The sequence below is a fragment of the Urocampus carinirostris genome, chromosome 16 (assembly GCF_059441175.1).
Source record: "Urocampus carinirostris isolate Australia breed hairy pipefish chromosome 16, RoL_Ucar_1.0, whole genome shotgun sequence".
NCBI classification, from domain to species: Eukaryota; Metazoa; Chordata; class Actinopteri; order Syngnathiformes; family Syngnathidae; genus Urocampus; species Urocampus carinirostris.
In genome coordinates, this window is record NC_142364.1 from 19,113,665 (window position 1) to 19,138,255 (window position 24,591).

Genomic DNA, 24,591 nt, shown 5'->3' on the forward strand with positions numbered 1-24,591 from the left:
AACCCTAGCCATTACCGTAGTTTTAATTGTGGAAGCTTTATAGTCCGTTGTGCCTTATATAAAGAAAATATGACAAAAGACTAAGTTCCGGGGTGCGCTTTACAATCCAGTGCTCCTCATAGTGGGGAATATACGGTAATACCCCAATGCTATCTTAAGGTGACACAAAGAGATTTCCTAAAGCCATGCCTCCCTGATGAATAGCAAACAGATTTAGAGGCCAGCTTCATGCACAAGCGCCAGTGGCGAGTGATTGACCGAGGAAAGCGGACGCGTACGGAATATAGGCGAGGCGTTGACCTCTCGGTGCGTTTTCACCGCTGTCGGTCATTCGGCAGATTAGTGTAACGCAGTATGCATAGCAAGTTAGCCACATTACTTAGTGTCTGCCACACATTTGATTAATCGAAAAGGGTTGGGAAGGTCGCCATTTCGGAGCCCTTTCAGTATGCGGGGTTGGGAGTGGCCACTTTGGCGCCCCGTTGTGGCAACATGTGTCATACTCAAGTGACTTCTCTTGAATAAGTTCAGGTATTCTTTTTAATATCAAACGAGTGGATGCATTGAAGTTATCTTATTGTTCATTTATTGAGGTATATTTTTAAAAGTACACATGTTTAATAATGAACTGTTGTTGATAGTGAATGAAAATGGACAAATGTAGTATACAGTCAATAGTAATAAAAAATGATCGATTTAGTAAATCGTTTTTGTAAATCCAAACTAAAACAAAACGAAAAAGCTGTTTGGTTTTTGCAGTTCAGACAGTTTTGTTCAACACATTATCATGCTTTTGCAACTCGAGGTACTTCACATGAATAAAAAAGACAGTTTTGCTTTTTAAAATCAACCAATGAATCCTGACCGTAAACAAAATATTTGCTAACCACCAAAACCTTGTCATAACTACACACTTTAAGACATAAAAACAATATAGTAAATACATAATGATAGAAAATAAAACTATTTGAGTAATTATTTGGATAAGATAATAATGTAGATAAACGTTGAAGGACTTTAGTTTTAGAGTAACAGAAAAAAATACATTTACACAGAACAGTGAACAACGCTGCACATAAAGTTTAAAAACAAACTACTACAAAACTGTGAGCCAATGCTAAAAACTAAAGAGATAGAGGTCCCATCATGTCTAAGAAGTCAAAAGCTTTAAGCACATTCATGAATAAATAGTCAAATAAAATCATAAAATGTCTTCAATGTACCCAAACAGGGTTCAGAATAAAGCTTGAACTATTAATCATACAAAGAAGCGCACAGAATTGCAGTATTTTCTACTTTTCTACTTTCTGTTCAGCATACTCAGATGAGATTTTGTATGAAAAGAAAATTACACTAAACCATGGCAAGTATTTCGTCACTATACCTCTCGCTTGAACTTATACCACTCGAATTTCTCCATCCCGTTTTCCTAACAAATGCATGATGATTACATACTGAAACAGAGTATTTTTATCAATGCGTTGTCCCTTTCTTGTTGAGTAAAAGTATCAATACTGATGCCAGCCTTATCTTCTGGTATCATTACTCACAGTGATGGGTGATACTAGCAGCCCAGCATATGCTGTTTCACAATCAAGGATTAGAAATTAGAGCAATAATACCTGTTCTTAACTACATGCAATGGTATTTGTTTAGAAATATATGTATATATCTATTTTTGTATTTGGTATGGGTATTAAGGGGGTGCGGGTTGAGAGTCTTCTTTTCTGACCCATTAAAACTGAAATTGCTCCTTCTCACCTGCATGCAGCTTCGACCAAACAGGTCGACCCCCACTTGCATTACCACCCCACTTCCACCACCCCACATACACGACCCAGTGCATGACCTGGGGGGAGCGTGGCACGAATTTTTGCTAGTTAACTCCAAGCCCGTTCATTTACTGGCCTGTGGGTGGTCTTGTGTTCAGATTGAGAAGTGTTAAAATGGAGCAACGCAAGCTGAATGACCAAGCAAACTCGCTAGTGGACCTCGCCAAGGTAAGACAAGTGGACCAGCCAAGTCCTTTGACCGTTCTGTGGTTGTTGTGCCGCATGCTGCTTCACTCCTTGATCAAAGTCTACAGGTGTCAAATGAACAGTTCACACTCATATCTGGGTTTTTCCTCCACGTTGTGATTTGACAAAACAGCCCACCTATGAGTGATTGGGAATGTGTGTGCGTGTGCCCTGTTTGTTTCTATAAAGCAGGGATGTCAAACTCAGTTTGGCTCTGGGGCCAGATCCAGAGTTGCTGTTCTCAGGCGAGCCAGATCAGTACAAGAATGTCAACTCACATTTTTTAACTCTGTTTTTCAGCGTTACCTTTTTTATCTAGCCTATTTTAGTAGCCTACTATAAATGTATATTATAATAATGGAAGCTAAAGCGATCATTCGAGCTGTTTATTCACACGACAAGACTCAGTGATCATTGTCTTCACATAAAGCAGCTGAAGACTAAAATACTAGTCTTGAGTCTAAATTGTTTATTTTTAAATCGAGGAGCATCTTTGATGGGAGAAAAGTGGCAGTCTAACGCGTAAGGGGGTAGTGTTGGTGGATATGCAAGGGATCTTTTTATAGCACAACACAAATATTCACAAACGATGGGGGAAATTGTTTTTTATGTTTGGCTTTAAATGTGTTAACTAGTTTATATTAACAGTTGAGCAAATGCAGTTTTACAACTCACTATACAAACCCAATTGGAAGCTATGAAAAAAATGTATTATTTGCCTAAAATTTCATACTGATTTGCAATAAATAGAAAGTAATACAAAATAAAGAAGCTGGGTCCACTAAAGCAGATAGCAAAGCCATAGGTTTGATCTTGGCATCGGTACGGAATAAATGTAAGATCAGGCCCGTGGGTGCTAAAGCCCGCCCCAGCCCGAGCCTAACAAATTAACTTGATTTGAGGGACAAGGCTCAAAGCAAAACCGAATGATCATATTTTATTTGTGAAGACACGGGTGAATGAGGTCTGACTTGCTGATTATTTTTTTAATTATTTACCCGTCGCTGTTCTTTGTTTTTTTTTTCTTTGTGAAAGATCCATGCGATCAATGCTCACACGCCCCCTCTCGCGTGGACGCACAGAATCTGCGGACCCTTCAAACACTTGGACTTAACGGGCGTGCAGGCGGGGCTGGATGGCGCGAGAGAGGGACGGAATCCATTGCGCAGATCCTCCCCAGAGAATAAGAAACAAAGACCAATGACTGGTGGATGATTTTTTTTTAATAAAAAGTCACAGAAGAGAAGCCCAGCCCGAACACTAACATAATAATTGAGATTCGTCCTTACGCTCGATCTCTTGCCCCGCCCCTGACCTTGATAGCAACCATGTCCCACCTTAGTCGATGCCCCGTACCCTCCCGTTGCCATTCCAGTCTGCTCAACCTCAGAACCAAAACTGAGTGACCTTCTCCGCGCCAAAGGTGCGGGAAAAGGCTTTAAAGTCCGCAACATAATTTCAGATGGACACGTCACATTGCGAATGCCTATTTCCTGGTACGAAATTGTTCAGTCCGGATACTGGATGTCTGCTCTTTTAAGCATCTGCTGCCCTCTAGCAACCAGAGGGAGCATTTGTTTTGCACTAATTGAAAAAACTCATAACTTTTGAAAGAAACCTAGAGACTTGCTTCTTTTTTTTTGACCAAAATAAATGGCGGATTCAACTATCTAACAGGCTGGGTTATGCATGCGCCATTTGTTTCGCATGCATGCTATAAAAACCAAAAAAGTTTATCTCCAGATGCGCTAAACAGAATCTTTAAGGAAAGACCGGGCAGTAGGCCAACCTGACACAGCAGAACCAGTAACCGGGGGAAAAGACTGCCCGGGTTCTGACTTTACACACACAGGTAGGATAAAGTGGGAGTGTGTTTGACATTCAACAGAAGACCGCAGTCAAACTGGGACGAGGGCCAGCCTGTCATGAAGTTTAATATTTGGCAATGGAGCAGGCAATAAAAACAGCCGCAAGATGGCTTTTATGCACACAGCAGCTGCTTGGTGGCCCCTCTGTTGGAAGTGTGCACTGCCACAAGAGAACAGTGTCGACAAAAGCGCCAGTTTTTGCAGCCCAGAGCTTTATCAGGAACATTTCTCCCTCCGTTAAACACAAATAAAAAAACAAGGATACACATCTGGTATAAGTCGCTTTGCGTACACAATGCAAAAATCTGCACTTGCTTTGTTGAACACAATACCTGGCAGGTAGTTTCAGACATGCCACAAAGAGTACTTGTTTCGTCTGTTACTGTACACTGCTGAATTAGATGATTAAACATGCATACAGCGGTCTGTTCTGCGTTTAACCTTTACTCCCCTTTGACACAGTCTGTTAGCTCTTACTGCTTGAGGGAGGATGGGAATATTTATTAATAGGTGACGATAACCTGTCATTGGCGGTTTACATTAATGGGGCATTGTGTATTATTTAGCACAGGGGTTTCCCACCTGTTTTGGGCTGAGGGCTACATTTTGCCACTAATTAGCGCAAAGGTCATCCAGTTTGATATGCATAGCCAAAATAACAACTTATCGTGTTATTACTATGTTGTTACTATGTTATTGCTACGTTAATTAATAGGTCTGACAGAGACCTTTAAGCTATGCCCACCATAGTTACGGTATGCATGTATCACACGCAGAGAAAATAGGACGGCCGAAACAAATGCGAGCGATTCTTTACTCACTATTCCTGATAGCATAGCCATAACATTTTGTCATTATTATGCAAACTTATCTCAAAATACAGTAGAAAAGGGCTTAAATTATGAGTTATATTCAAGGCATCAAGCTGTCCTAAGATGCTAATAACCTTGCAATGTTGGCTATCTATGAGGAAATCGCCAACCCCATACTTACTTCACATAGAAATTGCTGCCGATTTGTCAGCTGTGACAAACTCTAACTGAAAATGTAAAGCAGGGTATTTACAATTTATTAATTTCCCTTCTAACAGACCTTTATGGTTTTTAAATATGTCACCTCGCTCTTTTTTATTGGCGCATATAATGCTATAAAAGAAGCAAAAAATTTTTTAGGCTGTCTTTGCAGATATCTCTATACGTTCATAACCTATAACAGAAAAATCCCATACCGGAATTTTTTAAGGTGTGTTCAGGTTTCTATTTCATGGTAATATTCCAAATAAATGTGGTAGGGAGGAACTACATATCATGCCATAAGCAGTGTTTGAAATAACGTCCGCCCAACACCCAGGGTGTGCATCTTTTACGTCGGGCGTACAACTTACAAAACGTCTTTGCCCGGGTGGCCGACAACTTTTTCAAGAAAAAAAAATCTTTCGCTTTTATTTTAAAAATTTTTGTCGTTTTCAAATCAAACTTTTGCCTTATTTCGATTTTGAAATTTTTGTTCGGTTTGGAAATTTGGGGATTTCGGTTCGTTCGGCAATTTGCATACTCGGCAGCCACTCAGAAGCCTGCACCGAAGAACTTCGTGCTTCCGGACTTTCCCGAGCGTTATAAGGTCGCACATTTGCATATCATTTTCCAAACTAGACGTGGTTAGGAATCAAGCCAAAACCTCAGCCTCATCCGGAAGAAAGATTCAAAAGAAGCTAACAAAATTTACGACGCATAAAACGCAAACATACATTAAAAGCATCGTGGAAAGAAGAGTTCATGTGGCTTGTAGCAAACGACGCAACGCAAACATTGCATGAATGAAGATGAGTCAATACAGATGGAAAACAGCGATGTCATATACATGCAATGAATGTTATAAGTAGATTCATAATAAACTTAATTTTAAATAGTTGTTCTGTTATATATTCTAATTATCAATGCTTAATACTTTGCAACAATGGGTTTTTGCGATTAGTCGTCTTATTGTGTTTCAAGTTGTGAAAAATGGGGCAGGCAACTTTATGGCTGGGCAGGCAACTTTTCAGAGTTGTCTGCCCAGGTGTCCGCTAACTTTTTGTCACTAGTTTCAGACACTGCTATAAGGATGATAGGATGCTGTGTTATAACCGATTGATGATTGATCTTTCTTTATGTGCAGAAGAACAAGATATATTTAAAAAGAGTTCCGCCAGCAGCGTAAACTTCGATTTAATAAAAATAAAACACTTACTGTAAAATAAATATCTCCAGTCGCCATCAATCATCTTCACGTTGAGTTGAACGTGAGGGCGCCTGGATGCCTTTATCCATTTCAAACACTCCTCCAAATTAGTTTTTGGCTGAGGAAAAGGGACAAATCTCACCCCTACCAATTGTTCCGAATACCTCTGATTAATGACATCGTCGAACCATTTTGATACAAAACGTATACTTACATATGTTTCAGGTTACAAAGGCACTCCCAGAACTAAATAAGCGTGTGGGTTACATAAAATAGGAAGATGGCCAACCTAAATTGACTGCCACGGGCTGTTGTCATCCTCGCGTTCTGATTGGCTAAGGACAAGCGCTGTCAGAACTATTAATCATTGGAAGTAGTGTTAAATAGACTCGCTCAGTAAACCACAAAAAAAAATCCTCGAAAATCTCAATGACCCAGCACTGGTGAGCTATTTTCAGAACAGGTCAGCAGGCACCTCAGCTGTTTTAGTGGGCACCCTCCACTTGGGAGAACCCTGATTTAGCACCACCTAGTGGTAACAAAAACAAATTCATTTAAAAATTAACAATATTGGTTTAAATAAGAATAAGCAGAAATATAGCACTTATCATATAAACATACTTTTTTTTTTTTTTTTTCAAAATACTCGTATGTGAATTTTTTTAAAATGTATTGATATACATGAGGCTCACCTGGAGAGAGCTGACATGATTTTCTGCCGTCAAACTGCTATGGGTACGCCAAAAAAACTAAAACCTTGTCCCATTTGATGCGAAAACTTAATTCAATTAGTAAAATAAGAATACGAGAGTGTGTTTGAAATTAGAAATGTACCTTCCAACGGGCCATATTTGGTTTTAGTGGTGATACATCAGTGATCAGTGTCTTCTTATAAATCATGATTTGAAATATGATATTATCTATAATTTTATAAAAATACAATCATTTTATTAATACAGTATTGATAACATGGCCTTTTTTCTAGTGTAAAATATTCATGAAATTACCTCACCTCTCCAGTCCTAACTAATATATTGTAATCAGTGGCTCAGGAGGTAGAGCGCTCGTATTGGGATCAAGAGATCGCAGCTCGAATCTCGGCTCCTCCGTGTTACATGTCGAAGTGTCCTTGGGTAAGACACTGAACCCCTAACACCCCCAATAACCAGGTTAGCGCCTTACATGGCTGCACGGCCGCTATTGGGAAATGTGAAGCACAATGTAAAGCGCTTTGGGAAGTCTTAACTTGAAAAGCGCTATACAAATGCAGATCATTTCATTTTATTTCATCCCTTATCCACCAGAGTCTTATGGGAACCACTTATTGCGGTGTGTCTTGGGCAAGTACAGCATGGCAGCGCCCATCCCTCGTTTTGGGTAAGGGTTATCTCCATCATTTGAAACAATACTGGTTCCCATGCTGACCAGTAGCAGGAGAAACCTCCTTATCTGACTCAGATACAGCACATTCATCATTTGGTCAACGTTGTGTTTCGGTGAAAATCGTCATCCCGCTCTTGAAGAAACGAGTCGGATTTCAGTGTATCAAATCATATAATAAAAACATCCATCCATCCATCCATTATCTGCACAGCTTATCCTCAGTAGGGTCGCGGGGATGCTGGAGCCCATCCCAGCTATCTTCGGGCAGTGGACAGGGGACGCCCTGAACTGGTTCCCAGACGGTCGCAGGGCACACAGGGACAGACAATTCTCACGCTCATTCACACCTAGGGACAATTTGGACCGGCCAATTAACCTGACATGCATGTTTTGGAAATCGGAGTGCCCGGAGGAAACCCACGCAAGCACGGGGAGAACATGCAAACTCCACACAGGAAGTTCGATCTCATGACCTCAGAACTGTGCCGCACACACGCTAACCACTGTGTCGCCGTGCTGCTCTTAATAAAAACATATTATTTTTAAACACATTGTGTTTTAAAAACATTTGATATCTTTAGAATGTTGATAATTAATTATTGTAATAAATATATGTTTTTCCTCTATTTACTCTCAAGCAGATAAAGTATACTGTAAATTAAAAGACAAAAATATGAATCTGGTGAAGACTGTTACCCAATACGCTTTAGCGTGTCTGGCAGGAGCTGCGCATACGGAGCATTTGTGAAATTGGTTCCCTAAACCACATCTTTTTGAATTTCTCATTCAGATTTGGCAGAATAAATCTTATGTTATTCAACATTGAAACGTTTTAATTTAATTTGCCCTGATCATGTGCTTTTTGTAATATTCACATCTCAAAGGAAATCAATTTTTGAAAAACCCAGTATCATTTTCATTTCTGTCGCAAATTCTACAACCTCGGATAACGTTATGAATATTTTGTTATTTTGAGCTCTTTATTGACTATTATACACTGTTTACCTATTTCTGTTCTTTGATTTCCACACACTTTAGGGCGGTTCAGCGTATGGTAAACTCAGAGATTAGGTGTGCTAAAGGATCAACTTTCAAAACGGATTATGAATTTTTCATCGTGAAGGTTTTTTCTACTGTCCTTTCCTGTTCTCCTTGCAAGTTCAAAATGTATTGATGTCTTCTTTCCCTGTTTTTATTGTCTACTAAACTATAAACGTATCACAACATAAATGAAAATAGCTAACTGCTCCTTTCCTCTGCCTTGCCTCAGACCCAGAACATCATGTACGACATGGTGTCGGACTTGAATGAGCGTGGAGAGGACATGGAAAAGCGCATTGCGTTGTTGGAGAGCAAGTTAGAGACTCTGCTGAGCAACCTACAGGCTCTGCCGGCGCTCATAAGCCAAGTGATCAGCCAGCAGCACAGGGACTTGTCGGAGGCACGGTCTGCGGCACCGCCCACTGACGGACGCAGCCCTGATCGCTCGCGGCCGGCCTCACGTCGGCGTTCCTCCTCCACCGCGCCGCCCACCTCCTCCGAGAGCAGCTAGGGGTCCCGAGGAAAGGCCTCCATTGAAGACTTTTGCCATCATATGGCCAAGTTGCATTTACCTTAAAGCCTTATGGCTTCAATAAGTATTATCTGCATTCTGATGACAGAATCTGATGAGAGTATACCTGTAGAACTACACACTGTTTTGCTTTTTTTTCTAGGTTTTTTTTTGCTTTTGATTACCTCAGTGTTGGCATGACGCTTGCCTGTTGCTAGGTGGGATATACTGCACTAAAATAGTGCCTCTCACTTGGAGAAGAGAGTTATTAGGGGACAGAATGGACAAACACAAGTACACTACTGTTCAAAAGTTTGTGGTTGCTTATAATAGCCTTTTTTATAAGCAAAAACGTCATTTTTCTAACATGAAACTCATTGGAAATGCACCCCATGCATTCTCAGCGTGGTAAATTACTATCTTAATTGCAAATGTCTAGTTTTGCATACAATATCTCCATATGTGTATGGAGGTTTATGTCCAGTAATCCGCACTTTGTTTGCTAATTGCATTAGAGGAAATTGATCCAATGATGTTAGCACATATGAAAACACTTAAGCTACTCAGAGAAAGTATAACACTTTCTTTGTGGTTGTGATAAAACTTTTGGAATGGGCAGGAAAAAAAAGCATTTTGTGTGAAACTCAGCAGTCTATTCTTGTTTTAAGAAATGAAGGCTATTCCATATTGTCAAGAAACTGAAGATCTCCTAGAACAGTGTGTACTACTCCCTTCTGAGAATAGCACAGTTTACCACAAGTTTATTGATAGAAAGAGGAAGGGCAGCGCTCGCAATCCGGTGCTCGCTGGATGTGGGAGAGTAAAATTAAAGTTGTAAGGCTCTCTGCACAACAAAGCAAGAGGACAAGTAAGTCAGAGTCTCTTGATCAGAAACAGTCGCTTTACAGCTCCTCAACAAGCAGCTAAGTTAAATAGTACCCACAAAACACCAGTATCAACATCTACAGTGAAAACGCAACTACGACATGTTGGCTTTAAAGGCTAAGTGGCAAAGAAAAAGCCATATCTGAGACTGTCCGACAAAAGAAAGAGATTCATATGGGCAAAAGAACTTAGACATTGAGCATCTCATTTGATAAATAAAATTGTGACTTTATTCATGATAAACACAAAGTTATCTGGTAACCCCAAACTTTTGAACAATTGTGTAATTGTGAAAGTTGTTGTTGGAATGACCATCAGCATCAGTGCCCATACCCAGGGTGACAACTCCTTGATTGTATAACCCCCAAACCCTCACTAAATATTTAAGGTAAAATCCTCAGTGAACTCCAGCATACTTTCAGACGAGTACCATATCCTCTGAGTATTTCTCAACCTTATTTTGAGCCTAGGCACACTTTTTCCATTTAAAAACTCTCGAGCCACCCACACTGACAATATATCAAACAATGCAATTATCTACTCTATTTAGATTGTTAAGACTGGTTATAATGTATACAATGTCGGAATATTCATAGATATTTTAAGTTAAATGGAAAATTACTCATCCGTATCAGCTCAATAGAAATTTCATGCCCTAGGTGTCAAATTAATTGTGAAATGGCTTTCTCGTAATATCCGCTAGGGCGCGCCAGAGTTTACCTAGCTTTACAATGGCAGCCCTCTATGATCACATATTGGTAAACAAAAAAAAAACAAAAGCTGTGGTTTTTATTTTCAGACAATGTTTTTTTTCAGTTTACAGTTTCAGCTTAATTTTTTTTCATACGGTAAAACTGACAAGTCACAAACTGAACAGTTACTTACAGCATCAATTATGCACAAGATAAAATGTAAAGGGATACTGTGTATTATTTGCACACTAGATGTGGCTGTATTGTGTAGAGCAGGGGTCTCCAACGTGGTGCCCGCTACGGACAGCTGAGGTTCCCGCGGATCTCTTGTAAAAGTAGCCCACCAGTCCTCGGCCATTGTGATTTTCTAGTAAAATTATTATTTTAGCGGTTGACAGAATCAAATAAACCTTAGTTACGTCAATTAACCTGGTATTAACAGAGAAGCAACATATCAATAACATGATAAGTTGTTATTTTTCAAATGCATAACAAACTAGGTGCCCTTTGCGCTAATTAGTAACAAAAAGTAGCTCTCAGCTTGAAAAAGGTTGGAGACCCCTATCTTAAGGGTACGGCATGTCAGAATATGGACTTTTGCACGCTAAACTTTTTGCAAATGTGATTATCAATTTGTGTACACTGATTAAATAGAATTCAACAATTTCCCGACAAGGTCTCACGGCACAGTACTGAGCCAATGATTGAGAAACATTGCTTTATTACTTTCTAACACTTGCAATAAAAAAGGACAGACAGTTGGTCTTATCATAGGCAATGTTAGCTGCTGGCAGGCTAACTCGCCTCTTGCCGGCTGCTAGCTAGCTCCGTCTAGCATATCGAGTTTTATGGTTTGATAGAGTTGAGTTTACTGTACTGAGGAATGTTTTGAATATGCAAATGTTCAATAGGAATCTAATAACCAAACTTGTTACGTTCTTCAATCCAAACCTGAACTATTTTTGCCATTTTTTACATAGATTACCTTTTATTCCCATGAAAGCCATGTAAGTTCAGTAATTTTGAAGACGATATATGATATTTGTGTTTTCATCTGTAACTGAGTGTGCAATAATTACTGGCCTGTAAAATAGTCTCTCAACTCTGGTTAGATTTTGAAAGCATTCTCTGCAGCAATTTGGGATATGTGCTCTTCTTGAAATAATGGCACAATATTTCAGCGGATGTAGTTCAATTAGCATATATTTACTGTATTACATACAGTAGAGATTCAAAATAGCAATACACTATATACTTGTGAATATTGTGTTTTTGTTTTAAAGACATAGCCCCATCAGACAGACCCAATCATTTTGTAACTCAGTTTTATTTTCTTTTAACATTTACAGCTGTCAATAGTAACGAAAGGATGATATATTTAAGGTCTAGTAAATGCAACCGTTATTTTACATTTGATGAAAACTAAAATGGTAACTGTAGTCGGCGACCCTATTAAGATTCACACTCAACAACCATATTATTATTTGTGTTTTTATTATACCCGAGTGAGCCCAAAACTCAAGATGCAATAAAAAACACACACATGCACAGAGAACACCACTGTGACAACATGAACCTGAACCAGGTTAAAGAAGTATAAAAGAATGAAAATATAATGTATTTCCTATTATGAAACGATTTCCCGACAAAAAAGTCTGTGTTATTGACTTCCACATTCTGTATTTGTAATATTAGCATGTTCCCACAAAAATACTTTATAATATCACCATAAGACCATGTAAAAAAATTGTTGGTTGATATTTTAAAATCTGTGCTAAAACAAGTCACAGACATGTATTAAAACAGTCTAATCTATCATTTTTAGAAAATGGGCCCCACACATATGGACAATCAGAGCAAAATGGAGCATTTTTCCATGTGGTCAGCAAAGATCCGTGATAAGTTTATCAATACACACTCAATGTAAGGAGAGAAGACATCAATTAATTTTGATCTTGCAATGAAAACAGGAGAGGACTGTACAAAAACCCCCAGGATGCAAACATTCCAACCAGTTACCCCTCTGAGCCCTTTTTAATAAATGCATTACAAAAAGCAGGTCAGCCCTAAAGGTGGGCGAATCAAAGACATGGCCAATACAATAGTGACAATGATGTAAACAGTCAAAATAATGAACAACAGTGAACAACTATAGTCAAGTTAACGACCAACTCTGGCATCCTGTGCCATCCCCTTTGCAAGTGTAGTAAAAACAGAACTACAGTCTTTATTGTAAGCAGGCAGAATAAACTTAGCCTGATTTTAAGATGTCGGAGAAAAATATCGCAAGCCGACCTTGATCCAAAGAGGAAATACGCACAAACATGCTCTGATTATCTGTATTCATGTCCATGCAACAAATGAAATGGTCGAAAAACATCTCCCATCCAAAGAGAATGCATCAAAGTCTTTCGACTGCACTTGTATGAATCAATGCATTTCATTTATGACTTTTGAGTTATGGCAAAGGCGGTCTCACTGGAGGCAGAAGTGCTCCCGTTTGTGTTACACAAGCTAAAGTTACATATCTATACTGTGCCGATGTCACCAACACAGTAATAATGAATCTTGTCTTGTCTTGCTGTATTTCACTTCCTCTTCCTTCGCCTTCCTTTGTGTGCTCCTCATGCTCAGCCAGAAAACAGCAACTGATGCTGAACAACTCGCTGAATACCGTATCTACCTTATAGAAAAGTACTATTTTTGTATATTTTGATGAGGACAAGCACACCTCCAACTGTGTAATAATGAACCGCTACGGGAATCTGGGCACAAACAGATTCAGCATACCAAGCATGTGGTGTTAGACTCATCCGAATGGAGTACAAACATATATATTGAGTATGAAATAAAAATCTGCAAGGTTCTTTACAAAATTCAGAATTGGACCTCACTTTTTTTCCTTCATGACAACATAATTTGAATTGCATTTATTTTTTTACAGGGAAACTGTCACAGACCAGAAACGGACACAGGACTCAATAGCGCACGTTTCTCAGTTTTTATTTGAAAAGAGAGGGAGAGTAAGGCTTGCTTGCTTGATCAGAGGACTGACCGACAACAGGAGCAAGCGAGGCGGGAGTGACACTTCCGTGTCGGACGGAGACAGGCGGGAATAGTGAGTCGTTGGCCGAGGCTGGAGATCAAAGGCGATGTGGTGTTCGTAAGAGGGGTCGTAGGCAGGAGGCAGGCAGTTAACGGGGCAAAACGGGTCAGGTAACAGGAGGCAGGCAGAACGGGTGTATTGAGGTCCAGAAACGGGTCAATAACGAAGATCAGGTAGGAAAAGGCTTAGCAAAACGGAGTCGGACGGGAATGCTCACTGAGCGGAATGCAACAGTTTGCAACGATCTGACAGTCACTGAGAGGAAGCCGGGGGTTTAAAAAGGGAGTGTCCACCAATCAGCTGCCCGGGCTGTTGGCGCCAAACAAGCTGCCGCAGGTGCTCCAAATTGGCAATCACGACAGTTCCACTGAGGTGTATTCAAGTGCAGAAATGAGAAATATGGCTGACAATTGAGTTGCGACGTCTGATTTAAATTAACGAAGTTATAGCACTCTTAATATCCAACAAATTCCTCAAAAAATGGCAACATTTTAAACATCTATATTATATCTATAAAACCAGTGGCGTGCAGACAGGGGAGGCGGGTGAGGCAGTGCCTCCACTGCCGTCCTGGAAAAACAAAATAGAAAATAATTTAAATGATCATTTGTATTACCATTTAGGAGATTTTCTTTTTCAAAATCGCTGAATATTCACATTATACAATGAATATCATGAATACAATTAGTATGTAACGTATTACTGTGCTGAGCAGATGCAGACTGAGGCATACTATTCTCTTGCCTCATGGCAGAGGGCGGAGACCAAAAATTCTGATTTGGTGCACACCTCAGCCATAAACAATATAATTTCTAATCATATTAGCAAGCTAACAGCAAGTCCAGCCACCTAATATTTAATTCTGGTTGCATTGACTTTTTTTTTTTTTTTTTTTTTTCAAAAAAACCTATCTATTGTCTTAAATCTATAGACTTAATTAATAAGTTAAGGTCAAGTCAAGCCAAGTCATGTTTATCTGTATAGCCCTTAATCACAAAGAGTCTCAAAGGGCTGCACAGACCACAGATTATTGCATACCACTATTATTACACCATCCCCTGATCTAAAACCTACATGAGGGCAAGGAAAAACTCAAAAGCCTCAACATGAGGAAAATGAAGAAACCTTGAGAAGGTAAGATCATTAAACTTTTTTTCTATGCTGTAGGTTTCGTATTACTTTCTTGCTCCGTCAATCAAATGATTGATAAGATGTAGTGATCATTTATTTGTAAATATGATCACAACATCTATATATCAGACGTAAACTCCACCACATTAGTTTATGTTCTGTACTGTCGTGAACTTGTGTTTTATTTTTATATTGGATTTTTTTTTCCGCATTCATAAAATTACCAAAAAAATGCAATACAGTACATTAGATTGTGAGACGGGTGCAGTATAGAAATCATTTGGCGTTTAAACTAAATTGCATTTCCAGCCTGAGATTCATCGTTTAGAGCGAAAATGATTTATATTATCTCGCGAGATTTAGCGCCGGGAAGTGCGCGTTGACTTCTGGGTGGTAGCAATGTGCTAGTTGCACACATTTTCTTCACACGAGTCCGTTTCTTATTTCTTCAAAGTTTATTGGTAAAACAGTGTCGTGAAATAAAACTCAGCCATCATGAGCATAATCGCCAAAATAGCGGAGATTGAAAATGAGGTAAGCGTTGAAATAAACGCGGTGCTCTTGCAATAAATGAGTTTCCGTTGTAGCTAACGGCTAGCTTAGCCCTAAATAGCGGTGCTCATCCAGTTGGGCCTTATTATCAATACGTCACCACTTTTAATTTTGTGTCATATAAATGTATACAAGGATCCTCAATATTGTAGCTGTAGCATTTAGTTTAGGAATATTTTAAGATTATTGTTGGTGGCAAACGTTAACTCGAGATCTAAATCGAGTTAAGTGCACCTATAAATCATTAACCATTTAAAACTACTATTTTAAAATGTCCTAATGTGTACATTGGTGGAATAAACATAGAATACATACGTATGTCTTGTGATTTTTACAGTGGATCCTGGACACGCATGAAACCTTTTGATTATCTAGTTTTATTTGCCTTCAAACGTTTTGATCAGATAAAAACGAAATAAAAGTGCTTTAGGAACTTTAAAAGAAATGCAGTGGTTTTAAATCGGGTGTATTGCTACTAATATTCTAGATATAAGTGAACCAGTTTCCTAAATGTCCCTTCTGTCCACATGGTGGTGGCAAAGCAATTATGGTCCTATTTCTGAGCTATGCGAGTCTCTTTCAAAATATTTTCTAAACAAATAACGTTAAAATAATGATCTACCTTGCATTAGTTAAATAATGGCGAGCAAAATTGTAAAAGTTACTGATTGTGGATGACAATAAATTGGAATGCTTCAAATTCACGCAAATATATCACAACCACCATATTACAGTAAATATAAAATGATCCATAGTACAATTTTTCCCCAATGGGACAAAATACAGGAATTGTTCAAGTGAAATTATAGCCCCTCGTCACTTAAGCTTTTCACAAACATTGTCGGGAAAGACAAGTAAGCGCAGGTTATTGTTTTAAGAATTGTCTTTAATTATTTGAAAATGTGAATGAGGCAGTTAGTAAGCATAGCAAAATACTTTTTACCTCGTGACAAATACATTTAAAAAATAATAATAATAATCATTCACTCCCAGAAATGTATATACTCTCATAACTTCATAGTCTTATTAATTGATGGTGAGTTAAGGACATTACAACGTTTTCAACATCGCAGAAGCCGGAATCTCATTTTTTTGAATACCAAAGCCCCTTTCTATCATGTAATGTTTATTCCTGATGGTGTTTATTTCTGATGATTTTAAGTGAGGCAAATAGAACGTTAGTATGTTATTCACTTTAAGGCCTAAAGAGAATGTAAAGATGGTAAAAATACATATTTAAGGAATACACTTATTATAACAAGAAATACTTCATAAAATGTATATTTAAAAAATAACATCATAGTTATTTGATCGCGGTCCTTTAAGGCGTACCTGATTATAAGGCACACACTTAAATTATTCCTTTATGAGATTTTTTTTCCTTTTATAAGTTGCACTAGACCAGGGGTGGCGAAGTTTGACACAAAGAGCTGACATTTTTAACTGTGAGAGTCAAAGAGCCACACTACACACTGACCTGCCATGACGGACAGACACACACAATTAAAAACAATATTTCCCATAACACACTCCTCTCCTTACAATACAAGTATTGTTCTTGTGTTGATTTCAAAGATAGTGTCCACCCTCAATACACACAAAAAACTAAGCATGAAACAAGGCAAAGAGCCACAGTATATAGAAAATATGATGAGGCAAAGAGCCGAATTCTTATTGTGCGGCTCTCGAACCACGTGTTCGCCACCCCTGCACTAGTCTATAAGTTGCTTATAATAACAACTGCTGTAAGGGCGAGGGTTGCAATAAAAAAAACACTGAACGTATGTAGACGCATTTCGTTGTAATTATTTCAGATTTTATTTACTGTATAAGGCGCACCGGATTCTAAGGCGGCATACTTTCAAATTTCTGGGATTTTGATTTGTTTCAACTGTGGTTGTCTGTCATGCGTGCTGGCGAGTCTAATCTCTCTGTTTTTTTGCAGATGGCCAGGACGCAGAGGAACAAGGCCACCGCTCACCACTTGGGTCTGCTCAAAGCACGTCTGGCCAAGCTCAGGCGGGAGCTCATCACGCCAAAAGGAGGCAGCGGTGGCGGCACAGGAGAAGGTAACCAGGATGCAGCAGATTGTAGTATATTCCAACTAGTATGCAAATGTTTTCTTTTATCGGAAATGAATCAGTCTATTGTCCCTGATATGTTCTAGTACACTATTCATACTTAACCTGCAAAAGTGGCCTGGCGGTAGTTGGGCCTAAAATGTTGTTTGTTGCCATATCTTCAGTAAAACCTTGCTGACATCAACATCACTGTCTGACTTTTAAGGGTTTGACGTTGCGAAAACCGGCGACGCCCGTATTGGTTTTGTGGGTTTTCCCTCAGTGGGGAAGTCGACATTACTGAGTAACCTAGCAGGGGTTTACTCTGAAGTCGCCGCCTATGAGTTCACCACTCTCACAACGGTCCCCGGAGTCATTCGCTACAAAGGGGCCAAAATCCAGGTACATTGCTAAGTAAGCCATCATGCAACATGGTAGGGGTGTGCTTTCATTTTAATGTTGTCATCTTTCCACCTGAAAGCTTCTGGATCTCCCTGGGATTATTGAAGGTGCCAAAGATGGCAAAGGCAGAGGCAGACAAGTTATTGCAGGTAAGGACAAAACATTTACCATGCTACACTTTTGCATCGCCTCACATGTGTTTTCCACTTTCTGCACCAGTTGCTCGAACTTGCAACCTGATCTTGATCGTGTTGGATGTGCTGAAGCCTCTTTTGCACAAGGGATTAATCGAACATGAGCTGGAGGGTTTCGGCATCCGACTCAATAAGCAGCCTCCTAACATTGGCTTCAAGAAAAAGGACAAAGGCGGCATAAACTTTACTGCTACAGTAAGTATCATTTTGACCTATACAGGTAACATTCCACTTACTACTGGTATCTGTTTACACCAATCTGTCGTAAATCTTTTACAGTGGCGCACTCTGCTGCCTAGATTGTAACTTTGACATCATGACAATCGCGGATTGTAGTGGTAGATTGCTGTGCCGCATTGCTGCCCTAATTTTCCGATGTGTTGCCGGGCTGCTATGGTGTCAAACATTGAATCTAAAAGAAAAGAGCATCTGCTGGACGTGAGTATGGGTAGACTTAAATCGAGAAGGTTGTTAAAAAAGCGGCAACTAATGACTTTTTAATTGTTGACGAGTCACTGATTTGAAAAAATTGGTCAAATAATTAGTTAAAGTGTTTTATTTTTTTATATGTAGTGTGAAGTTTATTTAATTATGTGGCATATAATAATAGTTACAGGAAAATGGGCACAATGAACAATGCATCTTTTAATGAGCATACTGCGGATTCGTACAAAAATTAAATAAAAACCAATAAGGCACATTGCTCGGTCAGTTGAGACATAATCCATAAAAAGGGCTCATGAGCAGCATTGAAACAGTAAGTAAAACATATATGTCCATTTTGTGAAGTACATTTAGTGGTCAACTGCAAAGTCTGTCACAAAAGAACTTAATGATTCTCAATCGTTTGAAATCATGATTCTAACAGCTGACGTTTGTACTTTGGATATGTTTGTCAGGCACAGTATGGCATAACGCTTATGCTCTTTTATAGAGAAATACTCGCATATAAAATGTATGATACATGTCATCAAAAGCGTATTGGCTTGAATATTACTTGAATCTTACCAAGGCGAGTCAGACTCAATTTCGTTCTACTGTGTGACGTTCTTTCCCTTTAAATTTTCGTGCATCACCAAGGTTCTGCCATGATACACAAAGTCTACTTTGTGAACTATTACTCGTTATCTCCACTGAATCCAGGCTAAAAGGCTCCCAAACGTTCTACGTTTTGTTACATGTACTTGATGTTAACGCTGTCATTTCTGTATGTTTATGTTACCGCTTGAGACAGAGACACTATTAGGCATTAGCGACAATCAGCAGATTATAATCATGGAAGATGCCTCGCTTGTTTGGGAAAAAACTTCTGCCGACAATAGTCAACAATGGAGTTCATTGTCGACCATTTCTGTTAGCAATTTTTGGCGATAATGTCGTTTAATCGTTGCAGCCCTAGTTGCAAGTCATATTTTGCCCTCTAGTGGACATTTTGGTATATCTCCTGTTGGTCTTTTCTGCTGTGGAACAGTATTAATATGCGGTCATGTGTGTCTTGTTCTGCTTAGTGTTCACAAAGCGAGCTGGACGCCGACACAGTGAAAACCATCTTGTCGGAGTACAAGATCCACAACGCCGACATCACCCTCCGCAGCGACTCCACGGCCGATGACCTCATTGACGTGGTGGAGGGAAACCGGTGAGACGAGCTGCCGCCACTGGCTCTCCTTTGTGACTCTGCCCCCAGGTGGGCGTGGCCACTCGCCAGACATGGGACTTTATTCACGCAGCCCTGACGGGAATCCAGGAGAGGGTGGGGGAAAACACGCACACACACACAGTGGGCTATTTTGTGGTTTCATAGATAAATTACTGTATTTTCCGCATTATGAGGCACATTGGATTATTGAATCCACCCGTTAATTAGTGTTTTGTGATATTATTTTAGGCGCACCCGACTATAAGGTGCATGGAATTAAAACTAAGTGAGGGGTATGGGTTAAAAAACTAGATAATAAAGTACCATGTTTGTGCGTTCATTGATCAGTCAGGATATATCACTATTAACTGGTGATATGCTTTTCGGGTCGAATCTCTGAAGCCTTTGCCAAGTAATTTAGACAAGTGGCTCATGAACGGCGAATCGATGCGCGTGTTTATGATGTTTGAAGCCATGCAAAGCGGGTTTACCAAGTGACTGATTCAGGAAATGATTCGCTGGATTTGAGTGTTTTTAGAAATGAAAGCAGCAAAGAAACACTATGGATTCCCCTTCATGAGGAAGCATACTGTGGTATTATTTTTGCATCTCAATCCATCAAGCAAGAACCACAAATGTCATAAGAAAACAGTTGAGGTGCCAAAGTAGGTTGGCACTGGTAGAAGTAATTTGGTTTCCTGAACAGTTCGAACGCAATGGTGTGCGTACTTAAAATGTTTGTCACTTACTATAGTTTAAGCTGAGGAAAATTGAAACCAAAAATTCATGCTTACTTTTAATCACTTGGTGTTTTCTCATCTCTGTAACCCATCTTGCACCGTGACGAAAATTAGTGTGGTAATAGGGGAAGACCTAATGTCTTTTCATGCGGCATCTGTATCCCTAGTGGTGTAGTGTATATGATCTGGTGCGCTCGCCTCCGCGGTCCAGGTTTCATTCCTGTTGCATACAATGGTACGGGATTGTGGAAAACCATCTGGTTAGAAATCTGCACTCTACCGTTGCTCTCCGGTTGCTACCATTGTTAAGCAATTGTGGTCAGCTATAAAATTTATCGACTCGTAAAATATGGTAACGCAATTCCAAATTTCTTTGAAATAAGGCCCACCATATTATAAGGCGTATGTTAAAATTCTGGCCAATTTTGGGATTTTTGGGGGTGCGTTTTAGTTTCAAAAATACGATAATTGCTAATATTCTGTGTCTCTGGTATGAACGAAAAATAGTTTTGTCTTTATCACATATGGCAAAAATGAGAATATTCTTTTCTCCCCGCAGGGTCTACATCCCTTGCATTTACGTGCTGAACAAGATTGACCAGATCTCCATCGAGGAGCTGGACGTCATCTACAAGGTCCCGCACTGTGTACCCATCTCAGCCCACCACCGCTGGAATTTTGACGACCTCCTGGAGAAGATGTGGGACTACCTCAAACTCGTGCGCATGTAAGAGCTGCGTCGAAATATCAGATTTTCCTTTTTTCTTTTTTATGTCTTTCAAGCGTTTTTTTCCCCAAAACCTTTGCGTGACTATGCTGTGTTGTCGGCCCTAGTTACACCAAACCCAAAGGCCAGCTTCCCGACTATACATCTCCCGTCGTCCTGCCCGACCAGCACACTGCCGTGGAGGACTTCTGCTTGAAGATCCATAAGAACCTTATTAAGGAATTCAAGTAGTAAGTTGCCTATATGTTGTAATAAGCGAATGAAATGTTTAAAGCAAATATTCGTACCACAATAGTTTCTTTTTATGTTGTAAATGTTCCTTTTTAAAAACGTGAGCCATGAATGGATGTTACCCCGGGATCTGTGACTCACTCTGGTTCTGTAGTTCAAATTATGTCCAGTATGCAGGCAAAATGTAGTTGAGTGAAATTGGTTCTTGTAGCAATTCTACAAGCTACACTGCAGAGGGAAAACATATTTTGACAGTCAATTTTGCTTTTAAAAATACACTGTGAAATCATTATAAGAATTTTTTTTTATGTTTATAACTATTTTTGTTACTAACAAAAAATGGAACAAATACATGAGAGAAAATAAACTAAAATGATCTTTAAAATTATTTTCTTATTTTTGCAGTTTTACTTTCAATATGTTTTCCTTTATTATGTAGTTCCAAATTTGGTAATTTTAAGTAATCCAATCTTACTATAGCTACAAGTACTTTTTTACTATTTAACATTCATGGCAATAAAAGATCAAATAAGAAAAGATTTTATAGTTACAAAAATGGGATGAACAGAAATGAATGTTACTTATATCACTGATTTTATTACCCTTTTTTTACATTAAATATGAGATGATTTGCACATTTTCAGGATTGTTTTCTTAGTTTAACAAACAAATAAACTCTTACAAATCACTCTTCAAGTAATAATTTAAAATAAGGCTTACTGGAATGGTGATCATTTTAGCTATCGTCTTGCAGGTCGTTTCGCAGTGTGCAAGCACAAATGGAAACACGCTAAATTGATTGTCCAATAAGTGTCACAATGCCTTCATTGTGACTTAGGTTCTCATAACATTTACATTCAAATCGTTTCAAGTAGTATTGGCTGCTGAATCGGCTAAAAAGAATTCCAAGATATTACAAGGAAAAGAAAATTTCAATATGATAAATTTGTCTCGGCAAAATCAGAAATCCTTTTGTCATTAGAACCTAATTAAATCAAGCCTGAATCTATTCCCGTAGGAACCCTTTAACCGAGAATCCCGGCGCTTTAAAAGATCCGTCAGTCACTCTGCTATCCACAGAGGCGTCTTTACTGCATGCGTTTGGATCCGGTGGGGGCGGTTTTCAAAGGGTTCGTCAATCAGTCAATACAGGAGCGCTGCCCCGCATTAGCGATCCTCCGGGGAGGCAACGGGAGCCAAGCGGTGTCACAGCGCATTAGAAGCGGCGCTTTTGTGCTTCAGAAATTTCGCCGCCGCTTACCTTCTGCTTCCAGCCCTCGCTTAACCTTAACGCCACGCTGTCGGCTTCTTTTCAGCGCGCTCGTGTGGGGATCGTCCGTCAAACACAACCCTCAAAAGGTGGGCAAGGACCACGTCATGGAGGACGAGGATGTTATCCAGTTGGTAAAGAAGTAATCGAGTATTTTAAGAAGATAAAAGTGGCATTGAGTGCATGGCTTTGCTATCATGAAGAAAATCACTATTGTCTTGTTTTAAAACAGATAATGGATAATGTGAATGAATGTACATGTCACTTGGAAACACTTCAACACCAGGATTAGTTCATATTGAATATTGGTTAACGCTTGCATTAAAATGGAAACAAAATGTATAAAAATAAAAAAAACAAGTCCTACAACCTTGAATGTGACTAATTTCTGACAATGGCTGCTATGGAATGCAATTTATTATTATTTTTAAAACCAAGGCTATACACGCTTTGCTGATGTCAGTGTGTTGTGATAAAATTTTCCGTGCTTTTTACGCAATGATAATGTGCAATGTAACAGGTCCGAGTCTGGTGAGGCATAGTCAGATTTACAAAAAATGAACCTATATTTTATTCATCATTTGATTTCCAGAAAAAAATTGAATAGCATAGGAAACAAATGTTTTTTTTGTCTTAACTTATAAATAAAGTCCATGCGCTGCCCCTTTTTAATAAAAGGATCCAGGCATAGGTCATTATGAATAAAACTCCATGAAATAATAATAAAAATACCGGATGGCTTGACTTGCGGTTAGCTTGCTAATACTATTGCTAATTCTATTGTTTGGGGTTGAGGTATCTGCCGTATCAGAATGTTTGCCCTCTGCTTTGAGGCAAGAGAATTGCGTGCCTCACTGCATCTGCAGCACAGTAATGCACACTAATTGTATTAAGTCAAGTCCTGTTTATTTGTATAGCCCTTAATCACAAAGAGTCTCAAAGGGGTGCACAGACCACAGATTAATGCAAACCACAGACTATTATTACACCATCCCTTGATCTAAAACCTGACTAGGTGATGATGACCAGGCTGCAATGGATGTTGCAATAACAAATAATACACAGATATTGCAAATGATATACCGGTAATTGAAAATTAAGCAAATTTGAAGCAAAGTCCAAACATTTTCAAGTTAAATAAGAAAGAAATTAAACACCGATTGCATACAACCATTTAGTATATTTTTCATTTATATTTCCATGATAAAAGGTGAGGCTCATTCTAATCTGCCTCCCAAGAATGCATGGCACTGCTATGTCAATAAAATTTGCTTGAATTGCACGCAGGAAAAGCTTACGAGAACACTTAAAAGTGTATGTGCCAATTTATTATGAGAGTGACCGGAACCAATTCATTGCAAACACATCCACTTTTCCGAATCAACAGAAGGCGCACTCGTCTTCTGGGTCTTTGTCTACTGGATGTCATTCCGGTAAATCTCAACATTTACAGCTAGTTACATAAAAGATGTTGCATCGGTGAACTCGATGCACCATTGCAGTTGGTTATTTTTGATGGCCAAGGCCTCACTGCAGCATCTCAACCACTCGAGAAGAAAAAAAAAGCCTCATTTAAAAGGCCTGTCCAGCTCAGTGATTTACGGGACATTGATGATGAAGGCACTTATTCTGCCGCGTAGCCGAGCGCCCCCTCCCACTCTCCCGTCCCCCGTTTTTCTTCCCTCGTCGGTCGGGACGACCACTCAGGTTAATCAGTTCATTCACTCAGACGCAGTTTGGGGACATCATGCAGCAGATGTTCACAACTAACAAGACTCCTTTCAATGCACACCCCACATAAACATACACACTCGTGTAAAAAATTCCGTGGACCGTCGATATGGGAATTTTATGCTCAACATTGGACTGTTTTCCCGAACTCCACGGATCCCTTAACCGCCAGGGTCGTAGCGGCACCATT

The 24,591-nt window shown here is 39.3% G+C and overlaps 2 protein-coding genes across 2 annotated transcripts in view; both read left to right on the plus strand.

Moving 5' to 3' along the window:
- The window catches only part of kcnn2 (potassium calcium-activated channel subfamily N member 2), a 78,093-nt gene extending 65,463 nt beyond the window's left edge, over positions 1 to 12,630 (plus strand). The window contains exons 8-9 of the mRNA XM_088319720.1: positions 1,931 to 2,000; positions 8,760 to 12,630. Of these exons, the coding sequence (XP_088175846.1) occupies positions 1,931 to 2,000; positions 8,760 to 9,041 (352 nt within the window). The 3' untranslated portion in view covers positions 9,042 to 12,630. The remainder of the gene's footprint in view (positions 1 to 1,930; positions 2,001 to 8,759) is intronic.
- A 2,583-nt stretch (positions 12,631 to 15,213) lies between these two features.
- Positions 15,214 to 23,046, plus strand: drg1 (developmentally regulated GTP binding protein 1). The gene is made up of 9 exons (XM_088319834.1): positions 15,214 to 15,389; positions 17,353 to 17,476; positions 17,694 to 17,869; positions 17,949 to 18,018; positions 18,089 to 18,258; positions 19,572 to 19,702; positions 21,002 to 21,169; positions 21,277 to 21,399; positions 22,717 to 23,046. Exons 1-9 carry the CDS (start codon positions 15,351 to 15,353, stop codon positions 22,814 to 22,816), a joined length of 1,101 nt encoding a protein of 366 aa, XP_088175960.1. The 5' UTR covers positions 15,214 to 15,350; the 3' UTR covers positions 22,817 to 23,046.
- The last annotated feature ends 1,545 nt before the right edge of the window (positions 23,047 to 24,591 follow it).